The sequence below is a fragment of the Myotis yumanensis genome, unplaced genomic scaffold (genome assembly GCF_028538775.1).
Source record: "Myotis yumanensis isolate MYYU_CA2020_CCGP unplaced genomic scaffold, mMyoYum1.0.hap1 SCAF_1, whole genome shotgun sequence".
Taxonomy (NCBI): Eukaryota; Metazoa; Chordata; class Mammalia; order Chiroptera; family Vespertilionidae; genus Myotis; species Myotis yumanensis.
This window is the reverse complement of record NW_027223752.1, coordinates 109,229,628-109,254,789: the sequence shown is the minus strand read 5'-3', so window position 1 is coordinate 109,254,789 and position 25,162 is coordinate 109,229,628. Positions and strand designations below refer to the sequence as shown.

At 39.8% G+C, this 25,162-nt stretch overlaps 1 protein-coding gene and 1 pseudogene across 23 annotated transcripts in view; one reads left to right on the top strand and one right to left on the bottom strand.

The window, feature by feature from the left end:
- The window catches only part of PARD3 (par-3 family cell polarity regulator), a 798,768-nt gene that overhangs the window by 124,728 nt on the left and 648,878 nt on the right, over positions 1-25,162 (top strand). For all 23 annotated transcript variants that reach the window (XM_070429321.1, XM_070429362.1, XM_070429354.1 and 20 more), the window contains exon 2: positions 17,401-17,502. In XM_070429321.1, coding sequence (XP_070285422.1) covers positions 17,401-17,502 — 102 coding nt within the window. The remainder of the gene's footprint in view (positions 1-17,400; positions 17,503-25,162) is intronic.
- Positions 22,707-23,208, bottom strand: LOC139004833 (SUMO-conjugating enzyme UBC9 pseudogene; annotated as a pseudogene).

Below are 25,162 nucleotides of genomic sequence, written 5' to 3'. Positions count from 1 at the left end.
TGATGTGGGCTTGATATAGTTCAGGTGCATGTAGTTGAGTAGGATCGAAACCAATGAGAATGTTGTAAACATCTTGACCACGCCCTTACTTTGCCTTGTGGCATCTGCTATAAAATAAGGACATGGCTGTGGGTGCTGGCGCTGTCTCTCCATCAAGAAGCAGCGTCCCACCGAGACCCGGCTTTCATTCTCTTGTCTGTCTTTTCTAAGCCTTTCAGCTGCCCCCACTCAAGGTCACTGAACCAGGCTGAGCTGGCATGGCACATAAGTGCCCTGGGGCTGAGTATGCCATGGCCGTGCCGGCTCGCCACACTCAACTGATTGAGCAACACCAGCCAGGGCTAGGCAGTTTTAATTTAGTATTAAGATCAAGTTAGCCCTGGCCAGGTAACCTAGTTGGTTAGAGCATCGTCTGATACATCAAGGTTGAGGGTTTGATCCCTGGTCAGGGCACATACAAGAACCAACCAATGAATGCATAAGTAAGTGGAACAACAAATTGATGTCTCTCTCTCTCTCTCTCTCTCTCTCTCCCCCCCCTTCCTCCCTCTCTAAAATCAATAAATTAAAAGTGTAAAAGGAAAAAAGATCAAATTATGGGGTGGTCATGGAAATGGTTACCTTATTTCTATGTAGAAAAGGAAAGTTGCCTGGAGTGTGTTTAATTTTCATGATATAACATCATAGACTGTCTGAGCAATATATGACCCTCAGAGATAATATAATGCCTTCATTATACGCATAAGGCATCAGTGCCTACATAGAGGAAATGACTTGTGCAATGTCAGGACACTTAACCCAAAGATACATATTTTTTTTATTGAATTTATCGGGGTGACATTGATTAATAAAATTATATAGGTTTCAGGTATACAATTCTATAATACCTCATTTGTATATTGTATTGTGTGTTCACCACCCCATGTCAAGTCTCCTTCCATCACCCTCTTTACCCTCTTTTACATCCTGCCACCCCCCTTTCCCTCTGGTAATCACAATACTGTTGTCTGTGTCTATGAGTTTTTTTCCCCCAAAGAGACATTTTATTGTCCTTTTTTGTGTGACTCCTGATAGAGTTTGTGCCACTAGATGCTTTTGTCATTAAAGCCCTGGTTTCTTGTTGCATCTACTCTATCTGTGCATTTTTTTTTTTTTTTTAATTCTCACCCAAGGATATTTTTCCAATGATTTTTTAGGGAGAGTGGAAGAGAGAGGGAAAGACAGAGAGAAATATCGATGTGAGAGAAACATCGATTGGTTGCCTCCTGCATGAGCCCCGACCAGGACCAGGGAGGAGCCTGCAACCGAGGTACATGCCCTTGACCAGAATGGAACCCGGAACCGAAGGGTCCTTAGGCCAACACTCTATCCACTGAGCCAAACCGGCTAGGGCTATCTGTGTATCCTTAAAGCTTCACAAACTAGCTTTGCTCCTCTTTTTGTAACTAACCCTCTCTGGTACAAGTTACAAGTTTTACTGTTGTTTGAGGTAGTCCATTTCATACTTTAATTACTAGTTATGTAATTATGTTGTGCCTAAGTTCTCATAGAGTTAATTTGTTTCTTTGCTTCCATACAGGATTTTTTTGTCAGACATTTTACTTTAAAATATGCTACAGAATAGTAATAGTAGAGACTGTGGTATTGTGCTTGCTGTGTTTTTTGTTTTAGTGCTTAGATTGTTGTGCTTCCCCCCCACCCCCGAGATAGTATGTACTATAGTTTTTAGAAGGAATAAATTGGAGGCACAGGTATATAGATTTCAAATACCTCATAGGGGAAAACTTTATAAGGGCAGAGAACTAACCATATATTTAAGGAATTAAGAATTATGTGGCACTAACGTATATAATCTCCTTTACTTGTATTTAATAAGGTATCTTTGAGCTCATATTTAAACAGTCCTTATTTCATCTGCATTTGAAATTGACCAGATTGGCCTAGATAAAATCTTGAGTCACATTAGGGACTTTTGAGCCACATTAGGGACTTTCAGGAAAAATCTGAGTGCCAACAAATTTGGAAACAGATTAATAAAAGAATACAGATTGCTCTTTGGCTTGAGATAACCAATAACATATTTCAAAGCATTCTTTGCGGGTGTGGGTCTTTGTTTAAGAAAAAGTACCTGTGCTTTCATATGCTAGACTAAATATTCTAGGAGGGTAGGGACCATATACTTGTCATCTTTGTGTCTGGTTCAGTGCCTGCCACATAATAGGTGCTCCATAAATATTTGACTTAATGCATAATCTCCACAGCCCCATTAGGGCGATAAATTGTAATGATAGACATGTACATCTTCAATACATTGTTGTAAGTGCTGTGGAAGTGTAGGGTAGAAAATAAAGTGGGAACGCAGACTGATGTTGCAAAGAGATAGATGTTAGGAATTGAAGTTTGGATAAGATTTTCTTTCCCAAGTAAAGAGATGGGGAAAACTTTTCAGGAGGGCACAAATACGCAGTAACAAATTTGAGGGGCAAGGAGATCCCATAGATGACTAGCTCATATCTTGGTGTATATGAATATACACATATATGCCCTTTGTCTGTCTGTATTGCTCCTTTCCCTGCTGAAAACCTTTTCTAAAAGCTGACATGTAATCTGTGCCTGCAGAGATGTCCTTGGTAATAAGACTCAGGTGCACTCTGGTCTTTGGCAAATCTTTTGAAGTTACTGTCATGGCTCTTTCGTGACTGATAGTAGGAGTGTCCTTGGAGGAAAAGGGAGCCCCACCTCTGGCATCAGCAATCCTCAGGAGATGTGTTTCTTCATTTTCCCAAATGGGTATGGTCTGAGCCACATTCTAAGCACCTCCGTCTGAGTGTCCACTGTCTTGGGCCACACTTACGTTGTAATGTTATGGTCTGTGTTACTCTCAGCTGGACCCCACATAGTGTGATGCTAGATTTGAGTATGTGAACCACAAGGTACAGCTGGGTAACTGCTCAGGCTTCAAAAGAGGAAATCCAAGGTAGGTGCAAATCCTCTGACAAAATTCACTAATTCTGTACAGTCTTCTCCTCTGTATGAGCTTAAGAATATTTCTTTTGATATAGTCATGTTTAATATTGCCAGGTGTAAGGAATTAATCATGCATTTTAAAGTAATTTGAGATAATTTCTTTAAGAAAAATTGGGAGGTGATTTTGGATAAAGTAATATGAGTAGGGAGTGAAGATCTGCTCTGGGGTCAACTTTTTGTTGGTTCATTTTAAAATTCTGAACTAGAGTTTATCATGTTTCAGTGAGGTTTTCTTTACAGCTCAGAGAAATTCCTTTTCGTCTAACTCGGTCTTTCTTGTTTGCTAATTGGAGAGTATAAGATATGTGAGGGTAGGTTTTTCTTTTGTGAGGTTGGATGACTAACCTTAGGGATCTCTTGGGTTGTTTATTTCTTTTATAGATACTAGAAAAGTATTCAGCATTATAGTTAGCTTTAAAGGATCTCACACCATACAGTAGTTAATGTCTTAGCTGCACATGGTCTGTGTTAGGCCATAGGGTGAGTCTGTCCCTTCAGGCATCGAGGCCCTATTTAATGTTCATGGATTGTTTTTTCTACAGAGTTGGACCTAGCACTATCTAGTCTAGTGCAAGACTGGAATGAATGCTTCTTAAATCTGTGTATCTTTGATAGGTAACATGGTATAAATGATTATTTCCTGATATTGAAGTTAGTGAAATATATTAATTAGTGGTGGTATATTTTTCATTCTAAGAAAAAAAAAGGGACTATATCATTTTTTTTCCTTCCAAATCTGTACCCTGACAAAGCTGTTTGATCTTCCTGCAATAGGAAATGCATCGAAAGGACATAGCATGACTTTAGAAGTTGGAGTAGTACCTGAGCTGAAATTCCCTTTCTTCTTCAATTGTAATTACATTTGTGATGATCTCAGACACATTTCCTGCTCTTTAGTCTTCTCATCCGCAGATGGAGCTGAAAACATTCACCTGGCATGATTTTTGTGAACACACTCACCTATGAATATAAGAGAAGAAAGTGTTCTGTAACTGGTGGCCCCCACTGTTTCCTTTGTAGAGAAGGGTGCAGAGATGGAATGGTCAGGAGGAGGGTACAGGGCCAGGTGCCTACTTTCATGCTGGTATTATAGAGCTTGTAGAGATTTTGAGTTCCTTAGTAGAATATCCTGTAGGTCCACCTTGTTTTTTAGGGCCTTTGACTTGGATATTTTGCATAGGCACTACCTCACATTTTCCCTTCCTTTAGCAAAGCTTTCTGTTCACTGTCCCTGGCTCATCAGGTAACAGCATTTCTATGCCCTTGCATGTTCCTACTAGGACTGGAGCAGGAAGAACTGGGTTGGCCATTGTGATCTTTTGTCTTGCCTTCTTTCTCCTGGGTTTATCCAAGCTTAAACTTCTGCCAGGCATTCCAGGTCAGTGATGCTGGAGACTCAACCTCGGTTGGTGACAGTGAAGGTGTTAATACTGGAATTTGGGTTCTTTTTATTGTAAAAGAGAGCTATCTGGCTGTCTTCTTTCCTCACATATAAGATGTTATATGGAATGTCAGCTAGAATAATCACACAGCATTTCTTGAGCTGGCTCTCGGAGTCAGAGGGTAAGGAGTGATGAGGATGCATTCTTTTGGCAGCCAGAGGTACTTTTGTGTTATTGATTATATTCTCTGAGAAGCTCTTGTTCACATTTTTCCTTTATTCAATAGGGTTGCTACTTCTGTTTTCTTTTTCACTCATTATTTATACAATATGCTGCTTTGTTTTTTATTCTAAGCTAAAAAAGAGAGAAGATGGTCCCTGCCTTTGGGGGAACTTATCTAGAGAGAAACAAAACATTACACATGTTTTGGACATAGGCTATTAGCTGACAAATATGTGGTATAGATAAATACTTTGGGGATGGAGTACATTTCACGAAAGTTGTGGTTTTGATCTAGATTTGGAAAAGTACATACAATTTGGGTAGTTGGAACTGTAGGGATAAGAGTGTTCCCGATGTGTGGAATATATTCTACAAAAACCCCCATGAGGATTAATGAATGCCAGAGCCATTATTTACTGAGCATCTAATCTGCCTCAGGTACTAATCTGGGTGCTTGGGATATCTCAGTAAATAGAACACTTGAAGACCCAGATATGCTAAGGCAATATCGAGGGCTATATGGGAGGATAGAAGAACCGTGATGGGAACCATGGAAAGTCAGGAAAAGCAAATTAAGAAGAGTGTTGAGTACTTGGCCAAGGATGTTGGATTTTGCCCTTTAGAATATAGTGAGTCACTGAAAATGATTCATATCCCAGGAGAGTGACATAATGAAATGGGTATTTTGTGAATATGGAAGTATCAGCAAAATGCAGGACCATACAACATCTAGATGTGGGAAAAGATATGAACGTCTAGAAGTAGTAGATAAGTTAGAAGTTAATCACATTTATTGAGAACAAAAGATGAAGGAAAGGGAAAGGAAGACATGTATTTACTATTTATTTAAGATGATAAACTTTAAAAAATACACATATTCACTTATTATGGAAAATCAGAAAATATAAACAGTGACTGTCAAGTGTGTGTCCATACCTGTAGGTAGCATTGTCTTCAAACTAAAGATGATATCTTTCATAGTTCTGTGCACGTTTAAATACTGTATAGTGTTCCATTGATTTGATGTACTCAACCAATTATTGTTGGATATAGAGCTGGTTTCCTATTGTTATTGTTTATTAAAACATCCGGTTAAACATCTTGACTGGGTATACCCACATCTTAAGTTCCTGGGTTGGTGGGTATGTTCATTTTTAAGCATTTTCATGCATGGTACCAAATTCCACCTTTCTTTACCTCCCCCTGCCCCCTTGGGTCCAAATCAAAATGTGTGTGATAGACAATTTGTTAATCCTCAACCGAGGATATTTTTTCCATTGATTTTTAGAGTGAGTGGAAGGGAGGGGAGGGAAGAGAGAGAGAGGGGAAGAGAGAAGCGAGAGAGACACATCTATTGGTTGTCTCCTGCACGCACCCCGACCAGGGCAGGAAACAAACCTGCAACCCAGGTACGTGCATTTGACTGGGAATTGAACCCATGATCCTTTGGTGTGTGGGTTGATGGTCTAACCACTGAGTAACACCACTCAGGGCCATGTGTATGACATATTACAGCTCAGGAGCAGGACACTAGAATGCTGGCTTACTATACTCTTATGAATGTTAGGTCATTAAATTTGTTTAAAATTAATCTGTTTTCCCAGTTTGTTATGAAAACCTCAAACATTGGTCGAGAGAATCATACAAAATGCAGCTGTGTTAGTTGACCTCGGCTTGGATTTGGCCAGGAGGAGGTGGAATGGGAAATGGGAGTCCCACGATGAGATAATCCTGGAGCAGATTCTGCTCCCTCTCTGCTAGTCCTGTCTCTTTCCAAATTCCAGTGACTAACCTGAAGAACCAGCTTCTGCCACAGCACCCCAGCCCTGAGTTCTGAGCCACCTCTTTTTATTCCTTTAGCCAAGAGGTGGTGGTAGCTTCTTTCTACAGCTAATCTGTGGCTTGACCCCACCCCACTGCTATCTTTGTTTGAGTCTCAAGTCTTACATCATAATAACCAATTCTTTATATTAATTTTCCTCTGCTTAAAATAGTTGGGATGATCTGTATTTTCCTGGTTGCACTCTGAATGATAGATATTTATTCATTCATATATACATGTAATTATATGTACTAGTACATGTATATTCACACACACATATACATATATATATATACACACACACAGTGGTGGGCGAAAGTAGGTTTATAGTTGTGATTATGTGAAACAGTTTATTCTTGTATTATTATTAATTTTATTATTTTCAGTACAAACAATTGTAAACCTACTTTTGTGTACACACACACACACACACACACACAAACACACACAACACAGTATATGCTATTTTAAAGTAAGTAGCAGACATTCTGACACTTTATTAAAATACTTCAGCATATATCCCCTAAGAATAAGGATATTCTCTTACATATCCACAAAACAATGATCATACCTAGGAATATTAAGAAAAATTTATCATGTTATGTAACACTGAATCCATATTAAATTTTCCCCAAGTGTTTCCAAGATGTCTTTCACAGTGTTTTTTGTGTTGTTGTTTTTTAAAAATAGGGATTAAATCAAGACTTACCTTGCATTTGGCTATGACTCCTTAGGCTCTTTGATCTAGACCAGTGGTCGCCAACTGGTGGTCTGTGAGGTCTGAAAGGTTGGCGACCGCTGATTTAAGGAAACCTTTGGAGCAGCAGTCACCAACCGGTGGTCTGCGGACCACCGGTGGTCTGTGAGGTCCAAAAGATTGGCGCCTGCTCGTCTAGACCAGTCCCCCAGTTATTGTTTTTTAAATGACTTATATTTTAACATTTTCTCTTGAAATATTTCTGAACTACAGAATAGAAGATTGAACACTTTATCTAGATTCACCAATTTAAAAAAATTTTTCTAGATTTGAATTATTTACATATATATGTACACACATAAATATATATTAGTAATATTAATTTTTTATGAACCATTTGAGATTGAACTACAGATATTGTGATACTTTTCAACCACCAAAACACTTCAGCATTCATCCTCTAAAAATAATTTTTAAAATATAACCACTACAATGATCACATGCAGGAAATGTCCCACTTATATAATTCTGTCACCTAAGAAGACAGATTTCTTCAATTGTCTGTCCCAGTACTGTCCTATTTCACAATTATTTCCCTCCAGATGCAGGGACACACTCTGGGATCATACATTGCACTCATATACCGGAGACTTAAAAAAATAGAGATTAGTAAAGTTGTGTTTTTAAAAGGCTCACATTCTGGAGTCCTCTGATTGTTTCCTTGTAGTGTCATTTAACTTGTTCTCTATCCCCTGTATTTCCTATACAGAAGTTAGGTTTATGACTTGATCAGGTTAAATTAGAGGAGGTGGGGTTGCCAGTAGGAATGAAAAAAGGAGGTTGGTTTTAGGGGGAAGATAAGGAAAATAAGTTCAATCAATTTGAATTAAATAGGGCTTGATAAAAACATTGTTCAACATTTGTCAAAATAAGTTTTTCTTATTATGTATGTAATGTGCATCTCAATAAACCAACTTTAAAGAAAAAACAACATTGTTTAGTCATCAGTTATTCCCATATGTCCTTTTACTCATTGCATTAAAATTTCCCAGCAAGCTCTAAAAACAAGTCCCAAGGTTATGTGAACTGAGAGGTAGATACTTAAGGCTGGCGTGTTGAGAGGGCTTTGGTCTAGAGATGCGGTTTTTGCAATTCTTGGAGTTGAAACAATTCTGAAAAAGAGACTATAAGTGACAGTCAACACAAAAATTTATCCATACAGTTATCATAGGAGACAAATATATGTATGTACTTGAGGCCCAGTGCACGGATTCGTGCATTGGTTGGGGGCGTGGCCTGCGGGGATGGCCTGTTGTGGGAGTGCTGCTCATTCCAGTCAGCTGAGTGTCTGTGGACCTGCCCTCTGAGCGGCGGCTCCCGCTGTGGGTGCGCCACTCATCCTTGTCAGCTGAGCGGCGCTCCCACTGTGGGAGTGCAATAACCACCACGGGGCAGCTCCTGCGTTGAGCGTCTGCCCCCTGGTGGTCAGTGCGTGTCATAGCGATTGGTCGATCCGTCGTTCTAGTTGTTCTGCCGTTCGGTCCCTGGGCTTTTAGATATATAGATGTGTTCATGATGTTAATGATTACACCATTTTTAAAGGTGTAATTACTAATATCTGTTTAATTTAAGAGGTTGGGTGAAAGCACCAAAGCCATGAATTGATCATCTGAAATATAATCCTGTATAATAAAAGGGTAATATGCAAATCAACCAAACAGCAGAACAACCAGGCGCTATGATGTGCACAGCTCAATGCAGGAGCTGCCCTCTGGTGGTCAGTGCACTCTCACAGGGGGAGCACTGCTCAGCCACAAACTGGGCTGACAGCTGGCCCGTCTCTGCGTCAGCACTAAGGATGTCCAACTGACTGATGCCGTCAGTCGGACATCCCCTGAGGGCTCCTGGACTGCGAAAGGGCGCAGGCCAGGCTGAGGGACATCGCCCCCTCCCCTCTCCCGAGTGCACGAATGTCGTGCATTGGGCCTCCAGTACCTAATAATACATATAAGAAATGCAAAGTATTTCAGTGCTGCATCCACTCCCCCCACAACCCCTCATCCTACCTCCTCCCATCACAAACTTTGAGTTCTCAAACTTTGGTGTCCATCAGGACTACCCAGAAGGTGTTTTAAACACCAATTGCTCAGCTCCTTCTTGGGAGATCTTTCATTCAGCAGGACCAGGGTGGAGGGCAAGCATTAGAATTTCTGACTGGTTCTCAGGTGATACTGATGCTGGAATGGAATCGCACTTGAGAACCACTGCTTTAAATCAAGGATGAGATGAAAATATGTAATATAATATTTGGGTGAGTTGATTTTTTAAGTCAACACCTTCATTATTAAAAGAAGTATTTTTTGTACCTCCCATTATGCAAAATATAAAGAGGGGTTATACCAAGAACTCCAGCAGCTATGACGCTATTGTAAAACCATCCATGTCGGTCTGAGAAAGGGTGGGTAATGAATCTTGTAGACTTAGGCTGGAGTCCTGGATTACAACATTTATTAACTGTGATCCTCTTTTCAGCAACTTACTCTAGAGCAGTGGTTCTCAACCTTCCTAATGCCATGACCCTTTAATACAGTTTCTCATGTTGTGGTGACCCCCAACCATAAAATTATTTTCGTTGCTACTTCATAACTGTAATTTTGCAACTGTTATGAATCATAAAGTAAATATCTAATATGCAGGATGTATTTTCATTGTTACAAATTGAACATAAAGCATAGTGATTAATCACAAAAACAATATGTAATTATATATGTGTATTCCGGTGGTCTTAGGCAACCCCTGTGAAAGGGTCGTTCGACCCCCAAAGGGGTCTCGACCCACAGGTTGAGAACCACTGCTCTAGAGTCTGTTCTCTCATCGGAAAATAGGGATTATAAATCCTCCCACCACAATAGATAGTGCACATTTTTAAAATTGTAAAACATAAAGCAAATATAACTGGTAAGTATAGTTCTCATTTTTGCCTTGGCTCTGTCTAGGGCCAGCTCTGTGATCTGAGACCCACCTCTTGATTTACCTGGAGTGGTGCAGGATATTGAGAAGCATCCCTGACGAAAGCGATCTCAATATTATGAAAGTTAATGCAGATCTGGAGGTCAATAATGGGCTGATTTTCCACATTGTTAGGCCAGTGTGGAATTCTAGGAGAGCTCTCATGCTAGCTGTAATAAAAAAGAATGCCATGCCCTAGCTGGTTTGGCTCAGTGGATAAAGCAAGGGTCCCGGGTTTGATTCCCGGCAAGGGCATGTGCCTGGTTGCGGGCTCGATCCCCAGTAGGGGGCATGCAGGAGGCAGCCAATCAATGATTCTCTCCCATCATTGATGTTTCTATCTCTCTCTCCCTCTCCCTTCCTCTCTGAGGTTATTTTTTTTTATTGTTGAACATCAGCCATGATTACTGACCATATGTGTTTTCTGCCTTTATTCAGAAGCACCCACCACCCCAATATGTTTAACATTCAACAGTTTCGCTACAACAAAATTGACTAAAAAATAGGCATTTTTGAAGATTGATCAAAGTAGGCAAAGTTAAAATTGTATGCATTATGTTTATATTGAAATGCCAATTATTTATTTAAAAAGGAACTTCAGAACATATTTTAAAAATGTTTTGTTTTGGGTTCAAGTAAATTGGAGAGTAATAAGAGAATCTAGAATGAGGCACCCTTCATACTGATTGTGCTCTTCTATTGACTTTTAAAATGAAGTGTTTTTTGTTATTTCATTAACAATGACTTAATTTGTCTACACTACATAATTATCCTCTGGCTAATAGGATTGACAGATGCTGAAATTTAAACTGTGTGGCATGTCTATGATTTTAAGAATTTTCAAACTGTTCCTCTTCATTCTTACTGTTTCCAACCATTATGTATGTGCATAGTCAGTTAGGAAAAAGCACTACCCTGAGAGGTCACCTTTCCCAACTCTTGTGCCTGATTCTTTCCATATTTACCTTCATATTTCTGTGTAAATTGCTTATATTGTTTCTTTTTTAAATAAAGTATATTTTTATTGATTTCTGAGAGAAAGGGAGAGGGAGAGAGAGAAACATCAATGATAAGAGAGAATCATTGATTGGCTGCCTCCTGCACAGCCCCCACTGGGGACTGAGCCCACAACCTGAGCTTATGCCCTGACCTGGAATTGAACCAGAACCTCCTGGGTTCATGGGTCAACACTCAACCACTGAGCCACAGTGGGCTGGGCCCTGTATCTTTCCAAGTGAAAATAATCTCCCCTTTTTCTGAATTCACACAGCATTTTAATGTCTTTTTCTTAATGACACATGGTCTACCTCTTTTAAACTACTTATGTGTCATCTGTTAAATTTTAATGTCTCATAGTAAGTATTGATTGCTGCTTTAGCTCAGTCAGTGCTTTGCACATAGTTAATACTCAGGTGTGTTTTTTTAATTTAATATTTTATTGATTTTTTACAGAGAGGAAGGGAGAGGGATAGAGAGTTAGGAACATCGATGAGAGAGAAACATCGATCAGCTGCCTCCTGCACACCCCCTACTGAGGATGTGCCCGCAACCAAGGTACATGCCCTTGACCGGAATCGAACCTGGGACCCTTCAGTCCGCAGGCCGACACTCTATCCACTGAGCCAAACCAGTTAGGGCAATACTCAGGTTTTTGATTGGCATGGATTTTCAATTATCTTTTCTGGTCTTAGTTTACACATATATTTTCACTTGAAAATTGGTAAGGCTGTAGATCAGTGATGGCGAACCTATGACATGCGTGTCAGAGGTGACACGTGAACTCATTTTTTTGGTTTATTTTTCTTTGTTAAATGGCATTTAAATATATAAAATAAATATCAAAAATATAAATCTTTGTTTTACTATGGTTGCAAATATCAAAAAATTTCTATATGTGACACAGCACCAGAGTTAAGTTAGGGTTTTTCAAAATGCTGACACGCCGAGCTCAAAAGGTTCGCCATCACTGCTATAGATCATTGCTGTATGCCATGGTAATGCAAGAGTAGGGCACTGTTTCTAATTGAAGATACTTTTCTTGAAACTTGCTTGGGCGTAAAGTATGCAGAGCTTTTGTATGATCAGGTCACAACTCATCAAAGCTCATTATCTTGTTGCATAATGTGAGGATTCTCTTGATGGAGTATGAGAGCTTTCTTGATGGTGAGCTAGGAGTCATCTTTCATTAGGACTTTTTCTGTACTGTTTTCTCTTGTCTCCTGCAATAGAGTGGATATCCTGCAATAAACTAGACATCATTATCCTTACAACTTGCAGCTAATCAAATCACCCATGCTTTCCTTTTCAGCAGGTTTTAGAAATCTTCCCTCTACCCTTTCTCAACCCTGGTTCTCTATCTGGGTGAGGAAGAGTGTACTCAGTGATTTTGTCTCCAGATACCCTCTATGGGCTATGACCCATCTTTGGGGAACCTTGACTGACTCGGACATTTACTTCTTGGTAGACTTCTCTCTACCTGCTTGAGGGATGAACTTCTTTTCTTGTTTGTTGCTCCTGTGTGATAGATTTTTTGCTCATCATAATGTAAAATTATTGTTAGTGTTCAAATCTTTGGTTATTATATATGTACACATCCTAAGTGAGTAACATAATATTTTTTATTGAGTGTTGTGTCATGTTTGTTTTTTAACCCAATGACAAGTATACTGATTGTAGAATTAGTGTTTTTGGTATTTTCAAAAGTGGCGCTACATTTTTTTGTTCAGTTACACTGCTAAGTTTCAAAACAGCAATGATTGTGCTATTATTATTTTAAACTTTTCAGTGTAAACTACCACAGAGTGCAATCAACGAGTATGCTGTAACATGGAGAAGAGTTTTCTTCTGATGGGTACTTGACTATGTCCTTGAAAATACAGCAAGTCCTTTGTCATTTGAGAGAAAATTGTCTTAATGAAAGCTTCCAATTAAAATCTCCTAAGAGACTGTTGTTCCAAGGAGTGTATTTCTCAGTGGCAAAAAAGCCTTTCTGGTTTTTATACTCTTGTGGGAGGAGGTCATTTTTATATGGCCTGCTCAACTCTGACTTTTGTCTATGTAGTATGTTCTGCTGGGATTATTGATGATTCCCTTTTGGTTCCTTCTCTCCAAATAGTCATTTTAATCTATTCAGTGTGTATTATGAAGTGGCATTTAGTAAATGATAGCCTGATAATATGCGTTGGCATGGTGTTGTCATGGCTATTTGGTCCCCTCAACAACTAAATCTTGAATTAGACAATCCTTGATCAGATAGTTGAAGGACTGTAAGCCAGATTTATAGAGTGTTTCAAGGAGGAGGAAGTGGTCAGTAGTACCAAATTCTGTGATAGATCAGGAAGATGTCTCATGTGAGGAACATTGCTTAAGCAACATGGGGGGCTTTTGGTGACCTTGATGGACAGTTTTGGGAATGTGGTGGGGAGGGAGCCTGATTGGCATGAGGTTTTGGGAGAAGAATCTGTGACCAGAAATCTTTAAAAAATTTGCTGTCAAGAGGATCAGAAAATTGGTATAGTAACTAGATTGTAAAGCAGTGTCGACAGAAGGCTTTGTACTGTTAGTTTAGCATGTGTAAAAATAAAATATTAGCGGCTTTTAATGGCTCAGAGTTGACATTTGAGTACTATTTTCCATATAATGAAGTCAGAGATAGACTTCTAACCTGGCTTGAGGTTTTCTAGTCAGGCAGAGCTCTTGAAGAGGGAGATGACTGAGTAGTCTTGATGGATGGGAAGGGTTAGCTTGGAGGTTCAAGTGGGGCTCTTGGCACTCGGTGTGGTGGAGAGGGTACAGTTATGCAGGGCTTAATACCGGCTGTGAAAGGTAAAGTGATGGGGAAAAGTCTGGAGCAAGTTCTGAAATTATATATATATATATAGTTCAGAGGTTGAAAAAATCTTTAGGTGGAAATTTATTTCAAAAGAGAAGTTTCAAATTTTAAATAAAGGCTATAGGTTATTCTCTCATGGAGAGAGTGAGGAGGATGAGGAAGCTTAAAGTTTTTCTTTTTTTTAAACCCCATTTTATAGTTCAGTCTGCTTCTGTGGGTATAAAAGTGTTTCAGAAATGAAAGTTACTATTAGTTGATTAGGTAATCCACAGCTTGCTTGAGGGAAAAGAGGCCAGGATGGATGTTTTAAGACAGTGGTCACCAACCATTCGGACCTTGCGGACCACTGGTTGGCGACCGCTGCTCCAAAGGTTTCCTTAAACCAGTGGTCGGCAACCTTTTGGACCTCACGGACCACCAGTGCCACGGACCACCGGTTGGTGACTGCTGTTTTAAAGAGACTAGGGAATGATGATTAGGAGACACCTTTTCTTTGAGGACCCCCAGGATATTAATTTCCCCTGCAGAGGTAATACCATCTATATATATAAAAGCCTAAGGGACCACCGCAACCGAATGGATGACCGAACAGGCTGCATGGGGCAACCAGGCTGGCAGAGGGGTTAGTGACGGACGACCAAACGACTGAGCAGCAGACTGCAAAGATGGCAGCAACCACAGCCCATAAGGAGGGAATATGCTAATTGACTGCCACACCCTCAAAGATGGCAGTGCCCACAGCCAAGAAGGAGGGAATATGCTAATTGACTACCACGCCCTCAAAGATGGCTGCCCCCAGTCCCCTCAGCCCTGACAGGGTGGCAGGCGCACGGCAAGGCTGGGCCCACTCCCAGGCGGGCCCAGCCACTCCGTGCGCCTGCCTCCAGAGTTCCCCAGTCCCCCAGCCCCCCAGCCGCCCAGGGCCAGCCCGAGACTCAGGTAACCAGGGCCGGCCGAGGCTTGTGCTGCCAGCAGTGGCAGAAGCAGAGGTGTGATGGGGGCGTCGCCCTCCCCTGATCGCTGGGTCACCTCCCTACCCTGAGGGCTCCCGGACTGTGAGAGGGGGCAGGCCGGACTGAGGGACTCCCCGCCGCCCCCCCCCCCCCCCCGCCCCCCCCTCCAGTGCATGAATTTTCATGTACCGGGTCTCTAGTCCTATATAATAAAGAGGTAATATGCAAATTGACCCTCATGCCCTTGCGCGACAAGATGGTCACCCCATGTCATCACAAGATGGCCACCCCCACAGTGTCACAAGATGGCCTGCATGGGAAGGCAGTTAGGGGTGACCAGGCCTGCAGGGGAGGGCAGTTGGGGGTGATCGTGCTGGCAGGGGAGCAGTTAGGTGTCAATCAGGCCAGCAGGGGCGCGGTTAGGGGGCTGTCAGGCTGTCAGGCAGAGTGGTTAGCGCAATCAGGCAGCCAGATAGGCGAGTGGTTAGGAGCCAGCAGTACTAGATTGTGAGAGGGATGTCCCCCGAGGGGTCCCAGATTGGAGAGGGTACAGGCTGGGCTGAGGGACAACCCCTACCCCCAGTGCATGAATTTTGTGCACCGGGCCTCGAGTTTGGTATAGAAGAGTAGAGTATAGTTCGTTTGGGCCTTTGTTCTTTGATGGTTCAACGAATCTAGAAATGACAAATTCTGGAGCATCTCAGACTCACACAGCAGGTTTCCTAAGGGCTGTCTGGATGACATTGGAATCAGGGGATCATGTAGAGGCTCCGTGAATTCAGGGGATGCCAAGGTATGTGTGTGTATGTGTGGCATGTGGTGTGTTGCATGTGTGTTTTATAAACTTAGTCTGTGTTTTGGATGAACAGTTGATTTGAGCACTGAATCTCCTTTTAAGGAAGTCCAGATCCGGGAGCAGAGTAAGTATAGGTTATCTGCATGGTGGTTTTTATGTTTAGTAACTTTGAGAATTAGGGTCTGAGCTGCTTTCTGTACTGGTTAAAAAAATGAAGAGGATTGGTAATTATACAGTTTTTACAACTGTTCCATTTTACTAACTCTTAGGCATAGCTTTGTTAGAGATTCTCTTGGAATGCTTCTTAAGGATATGGATTCCCTGGCCTCAACCCTGGAAGGTCTGTCTGAGCAAGGAGATCTGGGGTGGGGTCTAGGAATGTGTATATAACTATGATTAATCTTTTGCCTTTTCCCTCCCAGCCTTTCCTTTAAGAAAGAATAGTACTTAACATCATTTTAAATTGGAAAAATGGACTGTTAACTTGAATTGAACTTTTTATTAGTAATTCCATGTTGTGGATAATTCAGTAGTTAAAGGCAAAAGATAACAATTTAGTACATTTTTATTTGAGTATACAAATGAGAATGATTGTGGAACTCTAAAAACAAATAACTATGCCCTGGCTTGGGGGAGCTCAGTTGGTTGGAGCATTGTCCCATACACCAAAAAAGTTGCAGGTTCAAGGGCACATACCTAGGTTGTGGGTTCTATCCCTGATTGGGGTGCATGTGGGAGGCAACCTGTTGATGCTTCTCTTTCACATTGATGTTTCTCTTTTTTTTTTCCTTCCCTCCCTACCTCTTTATCTCCTCCCCGTCCTCTCTCTCTAGTCAATAAACATATCCCCGGGTGAGGATTAAAAAATATACAAACCCCAAAACCAAAGAATTATGTTCTGTAAATAATTTCAAAACATGTTTTTTTGTTACAGTATATGTATGTAGATATGTATACACACAATACATATCCTGTGTAGAAGTGTATAAGATTTAAAATGAAATTTTTTACTTCCAATTCCACTTTTCAGAGATTACCACTGGAAATTTTGGTGTGTATTTTTTTTTTTTTTTGGACATTTTTTTAATCCTCACATGAGGATATGTTTATTGATTTTAGGGAGAGAGGAAGAGGGAGGGAGAGACAGGGACAGGGAGAGGAAGAAACATTGATTTGAAAGAGAAACATCTATTGGTTATGCTCCCCGAACCCATAACCTAGGTATGTGCCCTGACCGAGAATCAAAACCTCAGTCTTTCAGTGTACAGGACAATGCTCCAACCAACGAGTGCTCCAACCACACTGGCCAGGACTTTTGTTGGTCATTTTTATATGCACATATACACGTGTATGTAATTTTTCCCTTCCAAAAATAGGCACAAACCACACACATTGGTCTGAGCTTGCTCACTTATAGTCTTCCATATTATTCCAGTGTATTCAGGCCTGTTATTAGGAAGTACTTTGGGCAACCAGGGTATGCCACCTCTTTTTATTCAAATATGCTGTGACATTAGTGTTTCAGACATACACTATATGTTGCTTGTTTATTAGAATATGTTTTTTTTTTTTATAACAGGAAGTTCTTGCAGTTAAAATTGTTGCATTTCCTTTTTGTGATGCTAACTTGATGCATTTGATATTTGTGTTATTTGTACAGGATCCAAGCTACTGGATACAGGTGCATCGACTGGAACATGGAGATGGAGGAATACTGGATCTTGATGATATCCTCTGTGATGTAGCAGATGATAAAGACAGAGTGAGTTCAAGTCCAGGGAAGCTGCTCTGAGTGCCTGTTATGAAGACTGGGGAGGGAGTGGGTAGGTGGGAATACTTTCCTTCCTGTTTTAGACACACATATTTTAAAGAACATTTGAGCCACTCACTTTGGGATGTTTGTTATTTAAGTATTGTGAATTTTCACTACCCTGAATCCTAAGGTATAATGCTTTCCTTAATACCTGGGATGCAGTACTAAGCTTTGGAATTTTAAAATTGCAACTTTTTAAATGGATAGATCTTTAAAAGGTGTTTTTCCCCATCCAACTCTCCCCCCCGCCCCCCGCCCCCGCTATTTTAACCAAACATAGCATCTTTCCTGACCACTCAAGTCCCTCATTGTGATCATTATGTGTTTCAGTGTGCGGTACGCAGGTTTCTGAGTTCTGATCCCCATTTTGGCTCAGCCCCAATAGCTGGCCTGTGTGATGCACTACCTGGCTACAAAACCAGTGTGCATCCCTGGCATCTGCCTTGTGTCCTGGGCTCTCAGAAAGCCATCTTTTCCTTCATGTTACTTGGGTGCTTTTACTGGAATGCTGTTTTTAATGAAGACTTTGATTTTGGCATGTTGAATGTGGCCACCCACAGGCCCTTCATCGTTTGCTTGTACTCACCCTTTTGACTGCACTCTAAGGGAAGGAGGGGGAAGCAAGAGAGGAATAATGACTCAACATTTTAAGACTTTGTGAGAGGATATTTGTCTCTGCATATAAAAGTCAGCAATTTTTTAAAAAGTATTTTATTGATTTCAGAGAGGAAGGGAGAGGGAGAGAGATAGAAACATTGATGAGAAAGAATCATTGATTGGCTGCCTCCTGTATACCCCCCAATGGGGGTTGAGCCTGGTTATGTGCCTTTACAGGGAATTGAACTGTGACTTTCTGGTTCATAGGTTGACCCTCTACCACTGAGCCACGCAGGCTGTGCATCAGCAAATTCTTTATTGTAATGAGGTGATGTGACTTGAATAGGCTTTGGAGTTTACTTATAACAAATTATAGAAAGGCTCAGTGCATACACAGTTGTGTCATCATGGCCATGTAATAGCACAAGTTAGATAAAACCAGCGAGGATATGTTCTGGTGTTGATGGTAAAATTGTCTGGGCCCTGGTCCTGCTGAGAGCTCTCTCTTATTACTGGTCCTTTGCCTCATCCTCCATCCCCCTCTTTGCTTGGCTGTGAGCTGGGTAACCACAGCTGTTATGTCTTGTTTACTCCTACATTAACATGGTTCCTGCCTCAGAAATGGCGGGTGTCTTATATGTTTTCTTGAAATCTTAAGAAAAATGAAAAATTTCAGGTACCAAATACTATGTACATCGAGGGATATCTGATTCTGTTGTTTCTGTGGGCCAGGAGCACATAGTGTCAGAAATGCTTTCCTGCCCATTTGTGATTTTCTGTCATTTATCTCTTTTGGGCTTTCCAGTGAGCCCTCGAATAGGTGACTCCCAAATTCTTTGCCTGCATTCCACATTAAGACTTAAATTATAGTCAATTTATTGTGCGGTTCAGCTCCAAAGCTTAAGGCAACTACAGAGATTTATGGAGGTTTTAAACAGGTACCCTTCCCCAGACATAATAAGAGATGAACTAATGTTGTGTTGATCTTTCATTATTTTCCTCTTTTCCCTTCCTTTTCCTATTTGTTAGTTCTTTCTTTGTCTCTCTGTTTTTATTTTTTCTTTTCTTTTCTTTTCTTCCTCTTCCCCTTCCCTTTCTTTTTTTCCCCCTCCCCTCTCTTCCCTCATTCCTTTCTTGTATTTTTTTCTTCTATAAAAATAAAATAGCTCCTTATCAGGAAAAATAAAATGTAAAGAAGGAAATAATCACCTGTAATCCCATTGTTACTCAGAGCTCATCACTGTTGGTATTTGAGTGGCCTTTATTTTCTGACCTTTCTTTATCTTGAGATATAGACACATTCATACTTTTTGTTTTGACTTTTTGCCTTTCAATAGAGGGAATGAGAACCAGTGTATACGGTTGCCTCTGAGGTATGTTTAGCTCTGCTGTATTGCTTGGAATAACCTACTGTGGATGTTGGGTGGTTGTATGAATAAGGTTGGTGGGACTGTGACCAGTGCTTCTGAGAACAATGAGCTAAATGGACTCATTACGTTCAGCAGCATGCAGTAATGCTTTGTAGGTTTACAAAGTACAGATTATGCTTCCTCACCCTTCTTCCCTGCACCTCCAGTCAATATACACACTTAAATAGAGTCTGCATGGTGGGTAGATAAAATACTAAGATGAAGATGTGCAACAGTATGATTATAAAAATCTTCTGAAAAGTATTGAGACTTATTGTATGCCCCATAGATTACATTTTTGGCTGATGTTCCATATATAGTTGAAAATAATGTATATCCTGCAATTGTTGGATGCAGTGTTCTATAAAGATGAATTAGGTTAAGGTGGTTGATATTCTTGTTAGATCTTTGGGGTAATTTGTTACTCAGTAACTGAAAGTAATATACTCTTCTATAACACAATTAACTATTAGATCACACACAAAAACTAAGGATAAGGCAAATTGATCTTCTAAAATTGTTGCATATTAAATTCATAAGTTATTTAATAAATAGTGTTTTAGATTTTTTTGTGTACAAATTTGATGATGAATATGTTTTCTAGAATCTTTTATATTTCCTACACAAGTTAAAAAATCGTTTAAACTGGGAAAATGTTTTAAATATTATTAAGTGAAATACATTTTTAGATAATTGTCTATGATGCAGATTAAATTCAGTTTCCAAATAGAAAAGTATTAGAGAGTATAATGTACTACAGACTGAAATAACTTATTTTATTTGTCCAGAAATACTTAAAAATATACATGATCAATTAAAAATTTTTGAATGAGCTTTCTAGATTAAAGGGCCTATTTTATGTTGTAACTGTAAAAAGTATATTGAATAATCCAGAATTGTAACATCCAAATCCCACAGGTATTGTCAGGTGCATTGTTCAAATTGAGGGGTTGTGTGTGGTCAGTTGCATGACCTCTTCCATGGCTCTGAAATTTGATTGTGATTTAGTCAGCCTATATTGTTTTTTTAAAAATAAATCTTTATTGTTCAGATTATTACAGATGTTCCTCTTTTCCCCCTCATAGCTCCCTTCCACCTGGTTTCCACCCCACCCCATGCCCTTACCCCCCGCCACTGTCCTCATCCATAGGTGTACGATTTTTGTCCAATCTCTTCCTGCACCTCCCACGCCCTCTTCCCCCTGAGAATTGGCAGTCCACTCCCTTTCTATGCCCCTGCTTCTATTATATTCACCAGTTTATTCTGTCTTAATTTTTAGATTCACTTGTTGATAGATATTTATTTGTTGTCACTTTGTTGTTCATAATTTTTATCTTTACCTTTTTCTTCTTCTTCCTCTTCTTAAAGAATATCCTTCAGCATTTCATATAATCCTGGTTTGGTGGTGATGAACTCCTTTAGCTTTTTCTTGTCTGTGAAGCTCTTTATCTGATCTTCAATTCTGAATGATAGCTTTGCTGGGTAGAGTAATCTTGGTTGTAAGTTCTTGCTTTTCATCACTTTGAATATTTCTTGCCACTCCCTTCTGGCCTGCATAGTTTCTGTTGAGAAATCAGCTGACAGTTGTATGGGTACTCCCTTGTACGTAACTAACTGTTTTTCTCTTGCTGCTTTTAATATTCTCTCTTTTGTCTTTTGCCCTTGGCATTTTAATTATGATGTGTCTTGGTGTGGTCCTCTTTGGATTCCTCTTATTTGGGGTTCTCTGTGCTTCCTGGACTTGTAAGTCTATTTCTTTCATCAGGTAGGGGAAGTTTTCTGTCATGATTTCTTTTAATAGGCTTTCAGCAGCTACTCTGAGTAAAGAGCTTGATACCTGTTTTGCTTTTAGGTTAAAAAATGCATTTCAAATCTTCTAAACAATAAAATTCCTCCTAAAAAATGTTCTGTTTTATGAAAAACCCATGGGCACTTGTTTAAAACCCAGATACCTAGCCTAGGGAGTAGGATTTCTGTGAGACAGGCCTGCGCATCTGCATTATAATTCTCCAGGTTTCACTGAAGCTCACTAAACTTTGAAACTAGGTTTAATGGCTCTGCCATCAATCTTTATAATGGGGAAAATTGTCTCAAAGGTGCAAATCTGATACTTGGTCACTGTGACTTTGTGAAATTATGAAAAGTTATTTTATATAGAGGGAAATTAGGATTAATAGGCAATTAATTCAAATGATAGCAAAATAAAATTGAAGTACTTAATCATAATTTTGCTCATTACTCTTTAATTATTAGAGTTCAGTGCACAGCACTGGGAAAATTTTCTTTTAGTGCCTATATAATCCCAATGACCAGGATTTACCAAAATTTGTTCAAAATTTGTGTGGGTTGTGTTAGGTTCTTGTAGGTTTAATTTTCTAAAATATAGAATGTCTAGATCTACTTTCCCTGTTTTGCTTGTCCCTTCTCTAATGTACAGCATAGTGATTATATTAATAATACTGTTTTATTTGCTTAGAAGTTGCTAGGAGAGTAGATCTTAAATGTACTCACCACAAAGAAGAAATGTTAATTCTGTGATGTAATGATTTAGGTATTAGCTAATGCTGTGGTGGTGATCATTTTGCAAATATATCAGTGTGGCAAATTGACATGTATACACCAGGGGTGGGGAGCCTTTGTACTGCCAAGGGCCATTTGGATATTTCTAACATCATTCTCAGACCATACAAAATTATCAACTTAAAAATTAGCTTGCTATATTTGGCCAAACATTTAACGCATTGTACACCATAAGCGTCTATAGACCAACTTTAAAATCATATTTCGTGAGAATTTTCAGCTGAAAATATTCCAGAACACCCCAATTGTGAGTAATATATTTATTTTTATAATATTCATTGCAAATTGATTTTTTTGAAGTATAAAAGTTTATCATTTTACAGCAGTTGAAATACTGACATCAATATTAAAATAAAAGGAAGTTTTACATAACGATCAAAATACAAAAGTCTGAAGGAAGAGACCCTGTATGAAAAACTGGGCAATTCAGCAAGTGGAGAACTGTGTACCAGTGGCGGAAATGGAAAATGGCACCCGCCCACCTCCCCTAGGTGACTAGTTATTGTATAGAGCAACGCTTGATCTGCGAATGTTGTAAACAAATTCTTGCCAAACCAATCCCTTCCTTTTGATGTTGCCGCAGGTCGTTGCTTATGAGGGTGCAAACTTTTTGGCTTGTGCTCGAACCCTTTTCTCATATTCCACTCTGTTTTGGCAGTAAATTGTGTAGGCCTCTGCTTGAGCTGGATCTTGAATATTTGGTTCATTTGGAAGTTCCTGTATTCTTAATAAGATCTGCTTAATTGTGATGGCTGGCCTCCAGTCCTTGTCTTTCTCGAGGATGGACAAGCACACAGTGCCCGAAGGGTACACGTTCGGGTGAAATAATGGTGGTTCAAATTTGCATTTCGGAGGTGAGGATGGATAGTCATCTTTGAAGAGCATGCGTAGTTTAAACAAGCCTCCTTCCCAAGGGGTCCCTTTTCCCCCTGGAATGGCACACTCCCAGTTCATGAGGTTCATCCTGCCATCGAGGTTTTTTGTTGGGACAGCTACAAAACCAAATGGGTGGTCTTTTCTTCAAGCTTTCCTCTCCTGGGCGAGTCTGCTGAGGGCGATCCCCGACATATTCAAAGTCCTAGGGTGGCGCGAGGCGGCTCGGCACTTCCTTTGTCTCGGGACTCTGATTTTTTAAATTAAATTCAAAATATTGTGGTGTGTGGGGACGGTTTTCATTTTTGGACGCGTGGCAGTTAATGGTTAATCAACAAACCCCTAATGCCTTGGCAGGGCCACACTAAATGACTTCGCAGGCCTTGTATGGCCTATAGGCCAGATGTTTCCCACCCCTGTTGTACACCTTAAACTTACACAATGCCATATGTCCATTATATTTTAATAAAGTTTGGGCAGGGGGTGGAGGGTAGGCTTTGTATACAGTTTTAAAATCTTACCTGGTAAACAATGACAGTTCTCTAGAAAACAGCACATCTCAAAACAAGTGGTCCAGAATAAATAGTACCAAAAGCTGCTTTATAATAAATTGCATCTTTGAAAAATGTTTAGCTTAAATTTTTCTTTGTCTCATATCTTGAATGAAACACGTAAATAATAAAGCATTGTCATCATGCAAAGAAAAATGAATAAAAAAAGGTGTAGGGTAGGTAACTGTTTCTTTTTCATTAATATTGTCTGAATAATTGTGGAGAAGAATTTTAAATGATACATTTATTCCTTCACACATTTATTCATACAGGACAGAAATCATGTAGAAAGTAGCAGATTTTTTTTCCATTTGTGTTTTGTAGGAAAAGAAGCAGGTTCTATACCTTTTAATCTTTCTGTGAGTCAGAATGAGTCAACTAATATAGTAACTACATTTTCATTCAGTCTTGTGTGCTACACACTGTAGCAGGCTATGGTCATGCCTTTGTTTCAGCACTGCAAGATATTATTATTATTATTTGTTTTTATTTTATTTTTACTTTTTAATTTTTAAAATTTTGTTTTATTAAAGTATTACAAAGACTATTACATATGTCTCCTTTTTTTCCCCTTGACCTTCCCCCAGTTTCCCCTACCCCCCAGTGTCTTGTGTCCATTGGTTATGCTTATATGCATGCATACAAGTCCTTCAGTTGATCTCTTACTACACCACCCCCCCCCCCCCCCCCCCGTGCGCCCCCCAACCCTCCCTGGCCTTCCCCGTGTAGTTTGACAGTCTGTTCGATGCTGCTCTGTATCTATTTTTGTTCATCAGTTTATTTTTTTATTTTTTTATTTTTTGCATACTATGTACTTTTATTTTATTTTTTTTTTATTTTTTTTTTAAGTGTGTGTATTTTTTTTTTATTTTTATTTTTTTATTTTTCGCTTAAAGTATTACAAAGGGTATTACATAAGTGTCCTTTTTTCCCCCCCACCCTTGACAAACCCCTACCCTCCCTTACCCCCCAGTGTCTTATGTCCATTAGTTATGCTTATATGCATGCATACAAGTCCTTCGGTTGATCTCTTACTCCCCTCCCTCCTGCCCCCCAACTCTCTCTGGCCTTCCCACTGCAGTTTGACAATCAGTTTGAGGCAGCTCTGCCTCTGTATCTATTATTGTTCAAAAGTTTGTAATGGTCTTTATTATCCATGAATGAGTGAGATCATGTGGTATTTTTCCTTCATTGACTGGCTTGTTTCACTTAGCATAATGCTCTCCAGTTCCATCCATGATGTTGCAAATGGTAGGAGTTCCTTCTTTTTTACAGCAGCATAGTATTCCATCGTGTAGATGTACCACAGTTTTCTAATCCATTCATCTACTGATGGGCACTTAGGCTGTTTCCAAATCTTAGCTATGGTGAATTGTGCTCTTATGAACATAGGGGTGCATATATACTTTCTGATTGGTGTTTCTGGTTTCTTGGGATATATTCCTAGAAGTGGGATCACTGGTTCAAATGGGAGTTGCATTTTTAACTTTTTGAGGAAACTCCATACTGTCTTCCATCGTGGCTGCACCAGTCTGCATGCCCACCAGCAGTGCACGAGTGTTCCTTTTTCTCTGCATCCTCTCCAGCACTTGTCGTTTG